Source organism: Cygnus olor, chromosome 9, assembly GCF_009769625.2.
Source record: "Cygnus olor isolate bCygOlo1 chromosome 9, bCygOlo1.pri.v2, whole genome shotgun sequence".
Lineage (NCBI taxonomy): Eukaryota > Metazoa > Chordata > Aves > Anseriformes > Anatidae > Cygnus > Cygnus olor.
Genome location: NC_049177.1, coordinates 14787591 through 14805032, shown reverse-complemented (window position 1 = coordinate 14805032; position 17442 = coordinate 14787591). Strand labels below are relative to the sequence as shown.

Genomic DNA, 17442 nt, shown 5'->3' with positions numbered 1-17442 from the left:
CCTTGAAGCACTTGCCTACGCCAGACCAGGCCCTGCTGATAGGAGTCCCTGAGGTCCCAGCTTTTCTTTCTCATCTGCAGTTTTTTTTTTTTTTTAATAACTCAGCACCTTCCCGAGATCGCTGGCTTGAAACGGGCTGTGCTTGCTGCTCTCCACTTAATTGGTCAGCTCTGCAGGCCTTAAAAAGTGGTTTTAGCTGCTGAAACTGTTTTTTCCTGTGTCACTTTCCCCCCCCACCCCCTTCCTCTTGTCCTTCGCTTCAGGATTCAAAAACTGCAGATGTTCTGAGCTAAGCATGACTCACGCCTTCTCGTTTATTTTATGAATTATCCAGCGCGTGATGTCAGTGGGGAAAAGGTTGGGAGTGGAGCGGGTGGGAGCAGGAGATGGGTTTTTTAAGGCCGAAAAGGAAATGCTTGGAGCGTGTGTGTGGGCCCTGGGGCGCTGTTATTAGGGCAGCGCACACCGAGGCGGCCCTCGGGCCCTTCAGCTGGTGGCAGAACGTGCCCTGGGACTTCAGGGACAAGTGGGCTGCATCTTGAGGAGCTTGTGGGGTCTGACCCCTTCCAGAGGCAGTGCACACTCATGCTGCTCTTTCCTGGACTTTGCCTCTGTCACGCACCTCTGTGATACCACCAACATCGAAGGCTCCTTCGCTCCTCTGGTTCGTTCACCTCGCTCCCCTTGAAGCAGTGCAGGGCCGTGAGGAAGGGAATGCTGGGAGGAAGCTAGCGAGGCAGATGGCAGAATATAAAAAGGAAAAGGTTCTTTTGTGAAATTCTGTCGGGTTGTTGTACCTAAAGGAGGACTTGCAGACGTGCGCACAAGAGCCTCATGCTTCAGCGATGCTTCGAAAGGCGTATTTTGGGGCTGGACACCTACCAGTGAAGAAGGGCAGTGCACGGAGCGCGCAGAGAGGCCCTTTGGGTCCTTGCAGCGAGTGAGCTCCCTAATGGGTGCCGCTGCTGCACAGGGTGATGCTTCCAGCCATACTTCTGCCCTCCTTCTCCTCTGCTGGCACTTGTGGCTGCGAAAGCGGCTGGCATTCCTGGGCTGGCACCTCCTTCGTTCACAGCTGTGCCAGGAGAGCACAGCCCAGGCCCGCTCCCTGCTGCGGCAGGGCAGATTGGCTTAATCAGACTATGGCAAACCTGTTGTTAACGTTTCACGCTTCGCCGGGCTTGCTGCTCAGAGCTGCTCTGATTGCACCCCTGCTGCTTGTTTGGCCGTCTGGCGGCTCGCAGCCAGGGCCCGGAGATGGGAAATCAAGTTAATTCGCAGCGGTGAACGTACGTTAATCTTACCTTTTCATTTCTTAGCCGTGCAATTAGGGAATAGGGGAAGAGATTTCTTTCCCCCGTGGCACAAAGCCTCTCGGAAAAGAGGAACTGTGGGTCTGTTGTCCTTGGGGCCGTCCTATTTCTCAGCACGAACCCAGTGCAGGTAATACCCAGTAATGAGCATAGGGGCCAGGCTGAGGCTGGGCAGGGGGTGAGGATTTGTGTTGCTGAAGCTTTGTTTCAGACCACGTCTGACCTGTCTGCATCTCCAGCTGTTCTGAATTTCCCTCATCGTTGGATACCTCCTCAAGGAAGGAAGGCTGGCTTTCTTGGCCTCACCTGCAGTTGCAATCGTGCTTGACTCAGTGCCATGAGCACCAGGTCCAGTCTTAAGGGAGTGCTCTGCACTTGCCATCGCCCCAAAACTTGGTAGGGAGTTCCAGGTGTCCCGTCTCTTGCCACATGGCTGGCTGACAGTGCTCCATTGTGTTCGTAATGGGATGTTCTCATCTTCCTTTGCACATTGTTCTTAGGCTGACGGGACTTGGAATAATGTGCTCAAATGAGTTAGAGGCAGCCAGTCCAGCCAAGTTTCTGGTGGTGATGAAAGGTCTCCTTGTGCCTTCTGCCCAGCCAGCAGCTTCAGCAGCACAAAGCGAGGGCTGTGTGCTCCAGTTGCCCGTTTTTGGGTTTAGAAGAGCAGCTTAACATGGTGTCAACATGGCCAAGCGGCTGCTTCAGCAATGTGCAAATGATTCCACACGTGTGAGCAAACCCAAGGGCTGCTGCTGCCATGCAAGCTTGCTCTGCTTGCTTTCCTTTGGAAGCTGGGGGCAATGTGGAGCCCGCACACCTGGGGGCCTCCTGCTTTCCAGTGCTGTGTGCCTTTGCTCCGCAGTGTGCACAGTGGGAAAAGCCATCCGGTTTCCCTCCTCTCTACTGCGTCTTGGTGGGATAATCATCATGGCCTTAAGGCACAGCCCCTGTACTCACGCCTAGGCCCTGCTGGCTCGGTGGCACGTCCCAGGGTACTGTCCCTTCTCACTTCATCCCCGTGCAAAGAGGCAGGGCGAGGTGGTGGCCAAGCACAGCCTGGAGCCTGGGTGCTGTGTGGCTGCGTTAGGGGTGGCAGCAGAGCTGAGCCAGGCAGCTCTGGGCATGTGCTGGGAAGTGCACGTGGTGGTGCCCTGGGCCCTGCGTGCCCTCCTGCCCCGTGGTGCTGAGCTGTGGGTGGCACAGACCCGTCATGGAGAGCCAGGAGAGCCCGGAGGGAGCCTTGGGCCCTGCTTTATGTCTCGTGCATCCAGCAGCTTTCAGCTGTGGCCTGTGGGAAGCGAGGACCAGAGGGCTGTGTGGTTTTGATTTTGGAGATTCGTAGACTTGTTCCAGGAGATTTCTGGAGGAGCAGCTAGAAGTTGATGCAAGTCTGTCAACAGAAAAGCCGTGTTGTTTTACCAGGCCCTCTGCTTTCTCACCTGCACACCAAGCATGTTTCCATCGCTGTGTTTTTCCCCAAACAAATAGAAGAGTGTAGCTGGGTGTGAGCAGAACAGAAAAAAAATCTGAAGTCTTCTTCCATATATGCGCCTCTCTGGGGAGGGGAGGATGGAGCAGAGATCTGCCAGCACCCTCAGCATCATGACCGACAAAGGCAAAGCTCTCCAATGCGATGGGGAGCAGAGCAGTGAACGGGCCTGTGCGGAAAGGAGTTGGGAAGGGCTGGAATGCGGTTTCACAATCTCTGCAGCAGTCTTTAAGTATGTGGCTCTGAAATGTTTGTCCTTGCTCCTGTGCTCCCTCCTCTTGCTCGTACAGCTGTTCGTGCAGCTGTGCGATGAACTCGCTCACAGACCTTTCGCAGTTAAAAATAGCACTTCCCTCTTTTTTTTTTTTTTTTTTTGGTGGTGCTGTACGGAGATGCCTTTGCTTAGCCCTAACGTGATGGTGGGGCTGAAGCCTCTGAGTCAGAGGTGCCCTTCCAGCAGGCCGGATGATACTTGTGTAAATGGAAGATGTTTTTTTTGTGATCATTTTGTGAAGCTGCAGTGGTATTAGAGACCACAGAGATAAAGTCTCTTTGCACAAGATCTGTCCCCATGCCCCATCCCATAAAAATGAGTCCGTGAACCCTGGGTACGCTGGGTATGTTACCTGTGAATAGCTTTGCTGCATGAAACCCAGCTGTGTTTTCTGCCAGTTCTGCGGCTAAGGAAGCCTTTCTTTATACAGAAAGGCCAATTGCAAGTGTTTCGGTGCTGCTCAGTATTTAGTATCCTCTTTCCTTTTTTAAGAGAAGTTGCAATAAAAAGAAGGCAATGACAAAACCTTAATTGCACCATCCAGAATTATACACGCTTAAATAGAGTCACTATGGGATTGTATGACCACAGTCGTCCTCATCTCCACCCTGCTGCCTGTTCTTTCCCCGAAGCACTGTTTTTGACCTGAAGCGAGGGCTGCCGGTTGCTGCCTGACGTGGGAGCCTTACCTCCCTGGGGCTGTGGCTCGGGGGCACGCAGCTCCCTGCTCGTTCCCTCGCCGTGTTTTCCACCCTTAGCAGTGGTGGAAGCGTCGTCCGCTCAGGCTCTGAATGCTTTAATGAACAGGTTCCTCAGAAATCCCCCCTGTAGCTTTGGTATGTCCTGGGGATTTTGTTTGTTTTCACTTTCTCTTTCAGGCTGTTACTTTGCTGAAGAGAAACCTCGGTCTTCCCCGGAGGCTTTACCTTTGGAGCCGGGCGGAAGCGGTTCATGCATCTGCTTGCAGCTTCAAGGGCACGGTGCAATTCTGCCTTGTGCCGTACACCTCAAACGGGAGATATTCCTCTCCTGGGCACTGTTAAGCAGTTTAGCTTGTTGCATCCAGGAAGAACAGGTGTCAGACCTCTCTGTTCTCAGTTTTTCGGTGCCCCTGCCTTAAGCTCCCGTTGAAGCGAATGGGAGCTCTGCGTTTGCAGGTGTGCTCATCCACACAGCCTCAGCTGCGTTTCACCCCAACAGCTCCCCTAAATTTTAGGCCAAAAATAAAATGTTTTCTATGGAATTCATTTTATTTTGTCCGAAGTCTGTTAATTAACTCAGAAACTGCTCTTGCGCTGAAAATGACTCGATAGCCCTTGGCCTAAGCGTGCCCAGCAGGCTGACGTGGCTCTGGGGCTGGGGGCTATTCAGCTGACCCTGATGTGTTGAGCTCGACCAGGCCGAGTTGTGTGTGATGGAGGGAAGGAGGAGGGTTTGCATACTACTTATTCATGTAGTCTATGGAAAAAAGAAACTTTTTCTTAGTTCTCAGAATAGGAGTGGAGATCAGACTACTCAGATTTCAGAACCTGCAGGTCGGTGAAACAGTTTTGGACTGCATCCAGCCAGTCCTGTGTTGAGGCTGGAGAGAGAACGTTTTCCTTTTCCACTTCCAAGTTGGGCCTATCTACTAAAAAGTTAGGTTCCTGTCATTCTTTTGGTCTTGAAGTCTCATGGTTGCTGAGTGGGCCTTAGATTTGTGATTTGTTTTTTCTGCAGTTGCCTTACCCAAACTCTTTTGCTGGGGGAGAGCAGTCCTGGGACCTGTGGCAAAGCGCTGGGAAAGCTGGTGGTGCTCCTTGGTACAGTCTTAGAGCATGGAGGGGTAACGATGCCAGGCGAGGTGCCTCCTTCGAACGTGGGTTGTGCCAAATGCACCCGATTTCAGGCTGCAGGATTTAGCCAGGATGAGTTCTTGCTACGGCAGTGTCTTATGTTCAAGCCACTGAAGTCTCTGTTATTTAACTTTCTATATTAGATATTTGTGTTTGTGTGCGTTACCGGTGAGTGCACGTCGGCTGAGATCAGGGGTGTTTCTAGCATGATTGCACAGCAATCAGTGCTACTTCCAGTGCCATTTGGCACTTTCATCCTCGGTCAGAGTAAATACGAGGTTGTTGTTAGGAATTTGTGACGACTCGAAAGGCGTGTACCAGAGGTGGGGTATGTTTGTGTAGCTGTCTATATTGCTAACTTGGCTCGCTTCAGGCACGCTGTGCTCTAGAAGAGGCACGTGAGGAGGACATAGCTGGGCATGAGGAATGCAGGTTCAAAGTCTGCATGATGAAGAGCAGATGCTCTGGAAAGGCTGCAGGGGATGAGCAGCCCAGCAGCGGGTGTTTCCAGTACTGCACAGAGCACAAAAGGGAGCTGTGGTCCCTGAGCACTGACCTGCTTCTGGTTCGAGCAGGGGAGTGTGTGCTCGCAGGAGCAACGTGGGGGCTCTCGGTACATGCCTGCCATCTGCGCTTAAAGCTGATGGAGCTTATAGGAGACGACTGTAAAGTGATTCCTGAGCCAGCCGAAATGCCTTGCAGGGAGAGCCGTGGAGCACAGTCTGCTCTGCTCCTCGGGGGTGGCAGTGTGCACGTGCCTTCAGGCAGGGAAAATCGTAGGCTCCAGCTCTAACCTGGCAAAGGAAGCCATAGGAAGCACAAATGCTGGAGCTTGGGTTTAGCTGAAAGCACTCAGTGTGGGTGTTGGTGTAAATGGAGGTGGCTGAGTGGTGTGCAGGGTTTTGTACACGTGGTCTGGTACAGTGGTGGTGGTACGGGGCACTTCTGGGCTTAAGCTAAAGCTGAGGTGGAGGGGAAAGTGGAGACTCGTAGTGCAAGTAGGGACAAAAAGGTAAGGGTGTGGAAAAATAGCTGCAAATGCAGGAGTGGGGAAAAAAATCAGGTGCAGACCTCAGCTGGTGGGCGGTAAGTGTGTCTATAATCTGTTTATGTATGCTTTCCTGACCCTTGTGTCTGTCTTGATGGTTTTGGTGTACTTGTTTTTCCTTCACCTCCAGATCCTAATTCTTTTGGCTTTGTTTCCCTGTACAGTATGTCGAGACTTTGCTGTTCTGGAAGATCATACCTTGGCCCATAACTTGCAGGAACAAGAGAGTAAGTAACAATGCTTGGAACAAACTGAAGGAAATTTGTCCCAGCAGATAGTTGGTTTTGCTGGTTTTGCTTAGAACAATCCTCCCTGCTTTTATTTGTTATTCTTTCTAATGGAGTATGGAATATCATTATTACTGTATTTGCTGTATTATAACGCCATTACGTGCTCTCCCCCAGCTTACATTACACCCTAGAGATATTAGAAAGTTGAATACATGAATTGCAACTCTCCTTTAAAGTTGAGTTTGTTTATGCTGTTTATAATAAGATTGTATGTGGGAGTGCACTTGAAGTTTCGCTGCTGTGCAAGGTTTTCAGAAATGACTAGCAATTTTGGAAACTTCAGATTTTATAGGCTGACGTGAGGTGCAGCCAGAAGAAACCCGTTCATTTACTTCTTTCAGAATTGCTAGTGCCTGCCTTCAGAAAGGAGGCTTCCTTTAAGGTCTTTTTGAGGTAGGGTAGCTGAATGCTACGAGGGTTTAAAAAAAAAAAAAAGGGTGGTGGGGTGGGGAGGAGAGTACAGCCAGGGACTTCAGAGTGCCTGGTGATTTTTACATGGGGTATGTTTCCATTACAGTTTGAGGTGTGGTGGCCTCTCTAATCTGTTTTGCAGTGTGCCAGCCCCATTGGTGTGTATGGTACGAGGTGCTAATGTTGCTCCAGCTGCTCCTGGAGCGTGCAGGTTGCACTAAAGTGCCCTCGCTGCTGGAACCTGAGAGCACTGAGCTAAAGCTGGCTCTCAGCTGCAGCTCTTGTAGCCATCTTTTCTTGCAGGCAGTATCCATGTATGGTAAAGGACTCGCTGTAGTATTCAGTTGCTCTGTTGCTAAATATAAAGGTAGTGAGGTTCTGGAACCTATTATATAAAGAGGGAGAGGAGTTCCTGTCTCTGGAGGTTCTTGAGAAGAAATTAGGGAAGCATCCATCAGAAGTGGTTTAGGTTCAGCTCATCCTCACTGTGTTCTAGTGCTCTCTTCCAGACCGCTTTATTAATCAAGGATAATTTCCTGTGACCAGAAAATGAAGTTCAAAGCCTAAAGAGAATTCCCTCTAAATCTGTATGCAATTAATATATGTAGATCTTGTTTTGGTAACAGGCACATATATGCAGCCCCCTCAGTGTTGAAATGAGGCAGTCTCAAGTACCTACCCCAGCTGTAGAGATATTACATGATGTTAACCTATGGAAAACTCCTCCTTTCTAGCCTGGAATATCCCTCTCACTTGTTTCATCATGTTAACACCATGAAGTTCTTCAGGCTGATTTTGGGGTTCTTGTCTATGTTTATTTCTAGTTGAGCATCACTTGGCGACAAACATTCAACGTAATCGTCTGGTGCAGCATGACTTGCAGGTGGCCAAGCAACTGCAAGAGGAGGAGGATCTGAAAGCACGTGCTCAAATCCAGAAGCGCCAAAAAGACCTGTGAGTTGGGGATGGAGCTGTTTAAGCATTCATCCCATTTGATCAGAGAACTGAAAGTAGTTGCTTAGTTTCAAGCTGATTGATGGTATGTGGGGTCCAGGTTGATGAGTCTTTTGCCTTTGAATTATCTATTGCTGTGAAAGCATTGATACTGGGCTCCGGCACAGAGTAGCGAGGACAGGAGTTGACACTAGTGCTTTTCTTTTCTTTTTTCTCTCACTTGAGCTCTTGCAATGTGTGAGAAGTTATAAAGTGGCTGCGTGACAGGGCTTTGTCAGATCACAATGACGAGAGACAGCAGCTTGCTTTCTGATGGGCCTCCCTGCAAAAGCAGGGTCTGCAAGGCAGGATACGTTTCCCAGCTGCTGCACCACATCCCGGCTTGTGCCTTGCTCTGTGATGCCACCCATCAGATGCAGTTGGTGGTAGATCACAAGGCCTGGGTGGTTCATCTGGCAGAGATGGTGATGGAGTAGAAGAGCTCTGCATTGCAGATGTGTGTGATGCAGGGCTGGCTTCAAAGGAGCTGCTCATAAAAGATTTGAAAGGCTGGGACGTGACAAATCAGCCTGTTTTCAATGTTACAAGCACACGCAGAAGGTATGTGTGCATCTCTGAAGTTTGTGCTTTATTTCAGTAGCTTTATCTTCATTAGTGATTAGAGATGTGAGTTTGTAAGTGACAACGTAAAAATTAGCTTTGTGTGACCAAGATGATTCCGTTTCGATACTTGCTGGGAACTGCAAACCATTTTATTGTTGGAGGACTTTGCAAAATGAGATTCGCTAACTTTGTGAGCCAAGTTACAGGCAGAACTGCTGATGCAAAATGTTATGTCAGCAGAAGTCCCGCTCCTGAAAGCATGAGCTTTTCTGCAAGAACAGTGCTTTAAAAAAATAAATAAAGGGGAGAGGGGGGCAGAGGCAGGTTGGAAGCGTCCTTTTGTAACTGGATCTGTTTCCTCCTCAATTCTCTGTACGTTCCCACTGTCTTTTCCTTGTGTAAGATCAGTGTGTTCTGACACCAAAATGATTCTCACTGTTCTTGTGTTCTGTAGGACAATCTGACGCTGCAAGGTGATTGAGGAATGATGAGGCAGAACTCGGTGGTCCCTTTAGAAACAGGGAGCGTAAAAAAGCTCTTTAAACTTAAGAGCTTTTTTCTTTGTCTTTCAAATCCTAGATTCTCTTAGGAAAAAAATGTGAAGATAAACAAGAATAGAAATAACTTTTTTCTCTTTAAGAATTCAGGGAAGCATCAAACCTTTTTTTCATGCTTCTTTAAAAGCATCTCTCACATCTAGCTGAGCAGCCTGCATGCTGCCAAGTGTAGTAGCAAGGTTGCTAAAATAACTGTCTGAAACACCGTGAAAATACGCTTTCCTTGTTTTGTTCCCGGTGCCATAATGATTCTGTTACACTAATGTGAACGGTTCCTTTGAACAGTTCCCTTAAACCCTTTTATTTTGTCCCATCTGGCAACAATTACTTGCTACAGCCAGTGTGAATGGGAGCTTTCTAATCAGTGACATTTTAAATTTTTTTTCTAAGCTGATGTAGGGTTTCCTTGACACTAACATCCCTGGCTGCCCAGGAATGAAGGACACATTGGTGCGATGTTCAGAGCTGGTGATGTTTATACTTCTCTGGCTGATTCCTGGGGACTGATGGGCGCTTGAATACACACCAAAGAAACTAGAGGACAAGAAGAGCTGCCAAAGCTCTTTAACCTTGTGCTTATGTTCAAGTCAAGTTGAAAGACTTGCCTATGTTCAATAACTAATCAAGTCTTAGTATTTAATTACCACTGAGCAACAAAAAACAAAATGCAGTCCTCTGTTCAGTGTTTCGAAAAGAACTTGATATGGAGTATTCCAAGATGCATGTCATCAGAAACAGAAAACATTTCTGCTTGTGCATTACTCCTGGTGTTCTTTGCTGTGAATGGAGAGGCAGTGACCTTCCTGCCTTGCCTCTGGAAGACAGATAGCCATTTGTCTCCTGTTTGTCTGCAGCAAGATGGATTTTTAAGAATGTAGCAAGTCAGTCGGTGCTGGTGAACTAAGCACCTTAGCTCTGTTCACAGCTTCCCTGGGGAATTAGAGACTTGCATCATGTTGTTGTCTGACCTTTCTGTTTTCGACTTGGATTCACGTCCTCTGAGACTGGAGTCATAATGGATCTAATGTTTTAGGCACGTTGTGAATCCTGGGGATCGTATTGTCGTGTTCAGCTGTTTGTTTTGCTTGGGACTGGTTCCCTGCTGGTACCAGGTTCGACAAGGTTCCACTTTTATAAGGGAGGTTCCAGAACTAGATTTGCAGACGTGTGAGCTTGTGTGCTTCTGAAAAGGTCTCAGCCTGGAGTCAAGTAAAACGCACAAGCATACACACTCACAAAATAAGTTTTTCTAATGAAATTGAAAGAAACTGTCTGAAATTGCTTGCCTATAACTGATAACTACAGCCCTACAAACACTGAAATTCATGAGTTTCTTCCAGGATGTCTCTAAGCTGGGTCAACTTACAGATATTCATAAATGTTCACAAGTGTGGTCTGGGAAAGGGAAGGAATTGTCCTATTGTGACACAGATTTGGGGCTCTCGTGTGTTTGAGGAAGGGGGTATAAATAACATGCAGTGCTCAATTGCAGGTCTGCTTCTAAAGAGCAGTTGACAGAAATAAAGAAACTTCTTTTTCCCTCCTCCTGCTTCATGTTCCTTTTCTTTCTGTAGGACAAATTTAGATGTTTCTTGGTGGCATTTCTTTTCTAACCATTCTTCTTGCAGTATCCTTCCCCACCCTGAGCCACCTATCCACTCCTTCCACTTGGGTTGTTCTTCATTTCCCATAAAAGAAGCCTGTGTCGTGCCACTAATTGCTCCAGCAATGCCGCTTCTCTGTTCTGCTGCTGAAAGTGCTTGTCTAAGCTCGCTTTTTTAATTTCATCAGCTCTTGTCCTAGACTTCTTTCCAGTCCTTTGCCTCCAAGTTTGCCAGGTCATTTATGCCCTGATCCTTGCTCAAGGCCAGAACAAGTGCTTCAGCCCATAGCGCTCCCATGTAACTTCGATATAGTTGAACCTGCTTCTCTTGAAATATTTGCTTGACTTCCATAAAATGCTCTCAGTAGTCCTCCCATCACCTATCTGATCACTGCCAGCATGTTCTTCAAGATTTTGTCTTCTAATAAAGCAATCTCTGCCTGTTGTTGTTCCCATTTTCATCTCCTTCTATGGCTTACCTTTCAGCTGTCTTGATTGCAGAGATATCTGAGATCGATATGACCTGTTCAGAGCAAATCTTTGGCTTAATTTCAACAGTGCTGAAGGAGAAGGATCTTAATCTTTCTTCTCAAATCCCCCAGCACTTTTCTGGAGTAGCTTTAAGAACACCCTGGCCATCGTTCCAGCCTGTTTGCTGGGCATCAGAGCATGCAGCTGAATATTGAACAATTCTTGCAGATGCTTTCTGTATGACGCTCCAGAAATATGTTCTTCCTGGTCTATCCACACAGATGAAACTCTGATTTCATGTCTCAATTACTCTGTTACGTTTCTCTGTCCCTGGTTAATGCAATCTTGTGCTACACCTGCATCCGCAGTGGTGCTGTGACGATTGCCTCCCACCCCTCGTTTTGATGCATATTGCTCTTTTGCCTTTTGACACTGCCTCTGCTCTTGTATCTCATCCCACCTCGGTGGCATTTCTCATTCATTACTGAACTGCCACCTCCAGCCTCCGCTTGGCCTACATACTGCATTTGGTATAAGCATTTCTGCACTTTCTCTTTCTTGGCTTTCACATCAAAAACACTTCCTAGAAATATCTGTGTTAACCTTACCCCTAAACCCCTCCTTATGCACCACAAATACTCCGCAGCAGTATTAGACTACTGTTTGCAAAGATGAGTGTGCACTGCCTTGGCCTGCTTTGTCTTACTGTTCCTATCTCCTTTCTTAGCATCTTGCCTATAAATCTGTTTTCTCTTGCTTTTTACTTTGATTGTGAGTGTCTTGGGACCTATTTTCTAAATTTGTCCAGCATAAGTAGAGGGAGACTTTGTTCTTGGCGAGGATTCATTTACTCTGCACTACTGCTAAGTAATAACTCTTCTGTGTAAATCGGATGGCTTCTTTCAGCTTTTATCTCTCTTTCCAGGCTGACTGATGTCTGACTTTAGCTACTTATAATCCTTGTTTCCTTCTCTTTTAGAGAACGACAGGACTCTGAGATCGCTCAGGAAATCCAAGTGAAGCTGGTATTTGAAGCCGAGCAGCGACGCAGGCAGGAGGAAAAAGATGAGGTAACCTTTAAAGCTGCAAAGGTGGCAGGGCTATTCGTGGCAGTTATTTTGGGACTGGCATTTCTCAGTCAGTAGCCACAGGAGCTGGCTTGCATGGTGTTAGTCCTGGTCCTCACAGATCTAGACTTGCACAGAGCTTTCAGGCAGCCCTGTTATGGGGATAAGATACAGTCATGGTTTTCATGATCAAGGGTTGTTGATGGCAGTTGCCTTGCTAAGAAAGAAGGCGAGTGGTAGTAGGTATTGTTGAAGCGTTCATTGCTGTGGTGTTGGGAAGTAATTGTTTATACAGTCTGAGATATTCCTTCTCAAATGCAAGAAGACAGGTACTACTTCTGTAAGAATCCTGGGTCAGAATTGCTTTGGTGTTTGGTGAAAAGACTTGAGTAGGATCTTTAGCCCAGCTGTCTTTTTCTGGCTTCTCCCTTACCTTTCTTCATCTTCAGATTAATTTTTACAGCCTGAACACCCTGTTGCAGTTAATTGCTAGCAGATTCTTTTTGTGATCGCAGAATATTGCCCTGCTGCTCTTGACTGAGTGTGGTCAGTGTGGTCTGTCCGTGGCCTTCAAAGGATTTTGCTTGTTGATCACTTCATTGTGTACCAGATTGGGGTTTTGGGAGACACATTCTAGTCCTATCTGTGACTGTTTGAGCCTGGAGTGTGGCCCTGTATTTGATTACAGATAGGTCCCCAAGAAGTCTAGGTAGTCTCATGATGCTGAAGAGGCATCTAGTGGCATTTTCTCTATAGGAAGAACTTGAACACAAGGTTGTTTCTTGGAAGAACCTGAAATAAGAATTAGTCTGTAAGTGACAGATGCATCAGTTTGCTTGTTCAAGACCTCATTTTCTTCTTGTACCATTATGTCCAAACAAGTACTGAAAGGCTGGCCAGGAGGTCTTCAGAGGTTCTTGTGGTAATGCTAGTAGGAGGAACACTAGCTAAAGGATTTGTGCTGTAAATGTAACCATCTACGTTATTTTTCTGGGGAAAGCAAAGGGGATGCAATACTGCTCGTGCTGGCTCTGGTATTGCAATCACACAGCTTTAAGCAGAGAGCTGTTGGGATGTCAGCAGTCTGACAGCAGGTCCCTGCAACCTGTCAAACCAGCATCGTGATCCTCTTTCAATGTCAGGAGCAATCTTCAAATGAATATGTCTCGGTGATGAGGAGAAGCCATAAATATTCTTTCTCTTCCCGCTGGTACATGGGAAGTTCTGAAGTGTGGCTGAAACACACGTGTGCTGGGTTAGGCTGCAGCTGAGTACCAAGGTGCAGCAGTGCTGCCTGTCACCACCTTTACAGCGGGACTTCGGGAGAGCTGGAGTTGATCCTGCTGTCCTTCCAGGACCCTCACCAGTGTTATTTCTTCTGAAGGGGCTCCTGTACTGATGCAGGGCCTGAGCAATGTGAGTAGGGCTGTGCAGTGCCCAAGGGTTTGTCAGGTAGCAGAGCAGGGACCCCATCAGAGCAGCTCCTGTGACCCTCAACATGGCATCAGTACGCATACCCTGCAGGATGTGCTGAATTGTACTGATGCTGGATGCGTGCCGAATTCATCGTGTATTTGTCGCACGCGAGGGTGTGGTATTTGCCCAGTGTATGTGGTAACTGATATCAGGAGTGGCCAGCAGTGCTATGCCACCACTGGGCAGCGTTCGGGCAGATCCAGCCAGATGTGCAGGGCTTTTAAATAAAGTGCTCAGTCTACCTGCTTACAGGTTCAGTTTGTCAGAAATAGCTTATGCGGATTTGCAAGTCCTGAACTGTCTCAATCCTGGAGATAATGTGCTTAAGCCCATGTATTTATAGACTTGCTCTACTTTGTAGAGTTTAACCGTGCCGAGGGAAGGAAATTTTTTGGTAAAGAGCCTGTGGTGTCCCAAGGTCCTTGACAAAGCTGTTTACTGTACAAATCTGATCTGAACCCTGAAATAATAGCTTGTATTTGAACACCCATCTACTGTCCTCCAGTGCTGGCTTTGTTTTTGGAAGTTTTTTCTGACTTTGTATTTCACTGATGCCTCTTCTGCCTGCAGCGTATGTTCTCCATGAACAGCTCTGTAAAGGCCCTGAGGCCTAGGGAGGCTTAAATGAATACTGTCCTAGGGTGAGCTTGACCTGCTAGTAGAATCTTCCAGCTTCTCTTCTTAGCTTCAGATTGGCTCCTCTGACTCGCAAGCTTCTGGGCCCCAAGCAAGCAAGCCCCCAAAGAGCTGTTCACTATTGCTAGGCTTTGTTGAACTATTAGTCATCTTGAAAGAAAATCAATTAAGAAAACGGAGTGCTGTTCTCTTTGATGGCGTGTCTACCAAAACTGTGACAGAAGATAAACGGCCTACAGTTCCCACAGCACTCCTGTGGTGTCTGTAGCTCCTCTCTTCCTAACGTCCCATTCGATTTTTCTTTTCCTTCAGCCTCTGTCAAAGTGATGCATCTCCCTACTTGGCATCCAACAGTCCCTGTAAATTACACCCGGTTTGAAGTGAGTTCACAGGCTGGTTTAGGAAGTCCTTTCAGTCAGAAGTGCCTTCAGCTAGAGAGAGTCTTTGCCTGGGTATTTTTCCTTGGCTGGTGGAATTGAGGAGGGAGGTCCAGCACACCACTTGTGTGGGCATGTTGTGCTCTTATCTAACAACCAAAATGCTGCTGGAAGCCTGAGTTTGCCCAAGAAATTCCTCCTGTCCCTCTTCGGTCATTAGGGCTTTGCAGGCTTGCATGCAGATAGATGAGGAACCTGCAAGTTGTTTGTAAGTTCAGTGGTGGGCCTGGAGGAGGTCATGTGCTGATTGCTGAGATAGCCTTTTATGTCAGCCACGAAGGTGGAAGCCCTTCTAGCACATGGTTTGAATTCAAGAGTAATCCTGTCACTTATGTGTTTGAAAAACAAAACTGAGGATTTTTATAGTTGTATTTTAATAAAAGCATCTGGAGGTGTTTTTTAGGGGAAGGTGATGGCTATTTTCTTCAATCTCTGTAGGACATTGCCCGTCTCCTACAACAGAAGGAACTGCAGGAAGAAAAAAAGCGCAAGAAGCACTACCCAGAATCCCAGGGACACAAAGTGTATGAAGATAGCTATTATTCAGAAAATGGAGGTAAGTTCTTCCTTCATAAAGTGTCAAGATCGTGGTATTATAGGTGAACCTGGTGATCTAGCAACTTAGTTAGGGAGATTTCCATTACTTGCATTCAGTACTGTAGCATTGCATAAATTTCCAAGGCCAGGATCTAACTTCATTCTAGAGTCAGGAACTACTTGTGGAAAAATACAGTAGCTGAGGGTACTGATAAGTCATAGTTATTTCTACGTAATGCTGCAAGTGCGTAGAGGAGAAATGCAGACACAACTCCACACTTGGAACTGTTTCTCTTTGACTGTGTGCGCTCATCTATGATGCTGACACTGGTACGTGTGTAAAGGAATAAATGCTGGTTCGTGGAACAGCCTTTCAAAAATAACTTCTTGCAGGTACGTATCCAAGCCCTAAAATTAGCGCAACTTCTTTGAATGACTTACTGAATAACAAGGTCATATCCACAGAATGTCTTTGCTGCAGTTATCCTCTCGGACTGTATTTTGTGAAGAAGATATGACCCACAGCACTGCATTGCTTTCTTTTTGGCATCTTTTACGATCAGATACAGACTTTCTTTAAATTGGGAGCAGAGAATCGGGGTGTGTTTAATTATGGAGTAATGTGGGGATTGCTTTGCTGTGCACTGGTGGTGGTTCTTGTGTTCTTGCTTCAAAATGTATGTGGTGGGTCGGAGACAGGCTGATTTTGATTAACAGATTGTGAAGATGAAGATCAAACCTCTTATTTCTCGCTTTAACAGCCATACTACTGGCAATTTTAAATGTCTTTATTTGAACTCAGACATCAAGTATTTTAGTTCCAACTGGGAACAAGTTCAAGGAAGGCCAAGAAAATGCACAGCACAGAGTACAAAACCGTAACTAGGTGGAAACTTCATGGCCCCAAGTTCTGGTATGTGTGCAGAGCTGGAAAAGACTTTGATCTGAGAGTTCTATGGCCAACACATGCTTTAATTTTTCAGAATTAAATGGGTTATGTCTCTGAAAAAATACAGTATAGGTAAAAGTGTTGCCAGGCAGAGATGGTATGACAGGATGGATTTTTTTTTTTTTATAACAGAAAGCAGTTGACAGAAATCTATGATTCTCTGAACTTTTTCTGTTATGGATTTGAAAAGCAGGATATCTTGTGGGTCTAACTTTTCTTCGTGCTGTAATCTGTAGTTTTGGAGGTGAGGTGGAAGGCACTTTTTTCATGACCATTTATAGTAGTGCTGTTCTTGATCCTTGTTCCTAAAAAAAAAAATAAAAAAAATAAAAAAAAAATAGAACGGAAGAACTGAAGTGGATTTTGATGTCTGGACCATCTAGTACATTGATCTGAAACCTCATAAATACTGGGGCACCATTTGATTAGACTTCAGCATTCTTTTATATTGTCCTTGTTACTTGTGATCTTATACTCAAAAGAAAAGCTCTTGCTTTGTTTGGGTTTTAGTCTGTCTTGACTGAATAAAAATTTATCCACATCCAGGAGGAGTGTGGATTAGAGTTATTACTTGAGAGCAAACCGAGCTTTTTAAAGAGTGGAAAAATAAACGTGAAAGAAAGCTGAGTTCCTCCCAGACGTGTCTGTGCCATGAAAAACATTTCTGTATTCGCTTAGTCACTTGCTGCTTGAGAGAGTAACACCAGGACCTAAGGAGTGTTTACTTGGGCTCTGCGAAAGGTGCTGCAGGAACCAGTGCCTGCTGAGGAGTTAATTGTCCTGAGATACCCCAAAAACAGATGTCCTGCTTGGGCTGTCTAGCATGATTGTGTTTCCTGCATCTGTCCTTTCCCAATGCAGCCATGCTTTGCTCTTTCGTGATCTCCTCTCCATGCTGACGTGTATATTGAGCTTTTTGTAAATGACAAAATTGAGCTAATTTTTAGACCCTTGCTAATATTATTTAAAAAAAATAAATAAATAATCCTGACTCTTGCTTTTGGGTTCTGGTGTCTGTTGTTCAGTAAGTCTCTTAAATTGTTTTATTGGACATAACTATTCTGTAAATCATGCTCACAATCTAAAACTGAACAGAAAAACCTGCCAGTTAACAGGAACTGCTGTGGTTACTCTTACAGTTCTTGGATTCTTAAAAATATATCTATTCCGTATAAGTCACGCAAACAAAACCCATTTGTTTTCAAGATAGGTTTTCAGTAGGCTCTATTTTTGCTGGCTCAGAAAAGCTTTTTTTTTTTTTTTGAACAGTATGACTTGAAGGGAACATTCAGGTTTTGGGTGGCATTTTTGTTTTGTTTTCTTACTTCTGAAACTTGGATGATTGTAGGGAAGGCAGAGCTATTTATGAAAACAGAATGCAGCTCAGGTGCAGTGAAATATAGTAAATATTTTAAGATGCTATAAAAACTCTTAGCAATGGAGAAGGGAAGTCTTATCCTGCTTTTTGTATGATTCTGTTTGTAATCAG

The 17442-nt window shown here is 46.2% G+C and overlaps 1 protein-coding gene across 2 annotated transcripts in view; it reads left to right on the top strand.

The window, feature by feature from the left end:
- CCDC50 (coiled-coil domain containing 50) overlaps nt 1-17442 on the top strand; it is a 42154-nt gene that overhangs the window by 9735 nt on the left and 14977 nt on the right. For both annotated transcript variants that reach the window (XM_040567587.1, XM_040567588.1), the window contains exons 2-5: nt 6127-6189; nt 7488-7617; nt 11831-11921; nt 14906-15023. In XM_040567587.1, coding sequence (XP_040423521.1) covers nt 6127-6189; nt 7488-7617; nt 11831-11921; nt 14906-15023 — 402 coding nt within the window. The remainder of the gene's footprint in view (nt 1-6126; nt 6190-7487; nt 7618-11830; nt 11922-14905; nt 15024-17442) is intronic.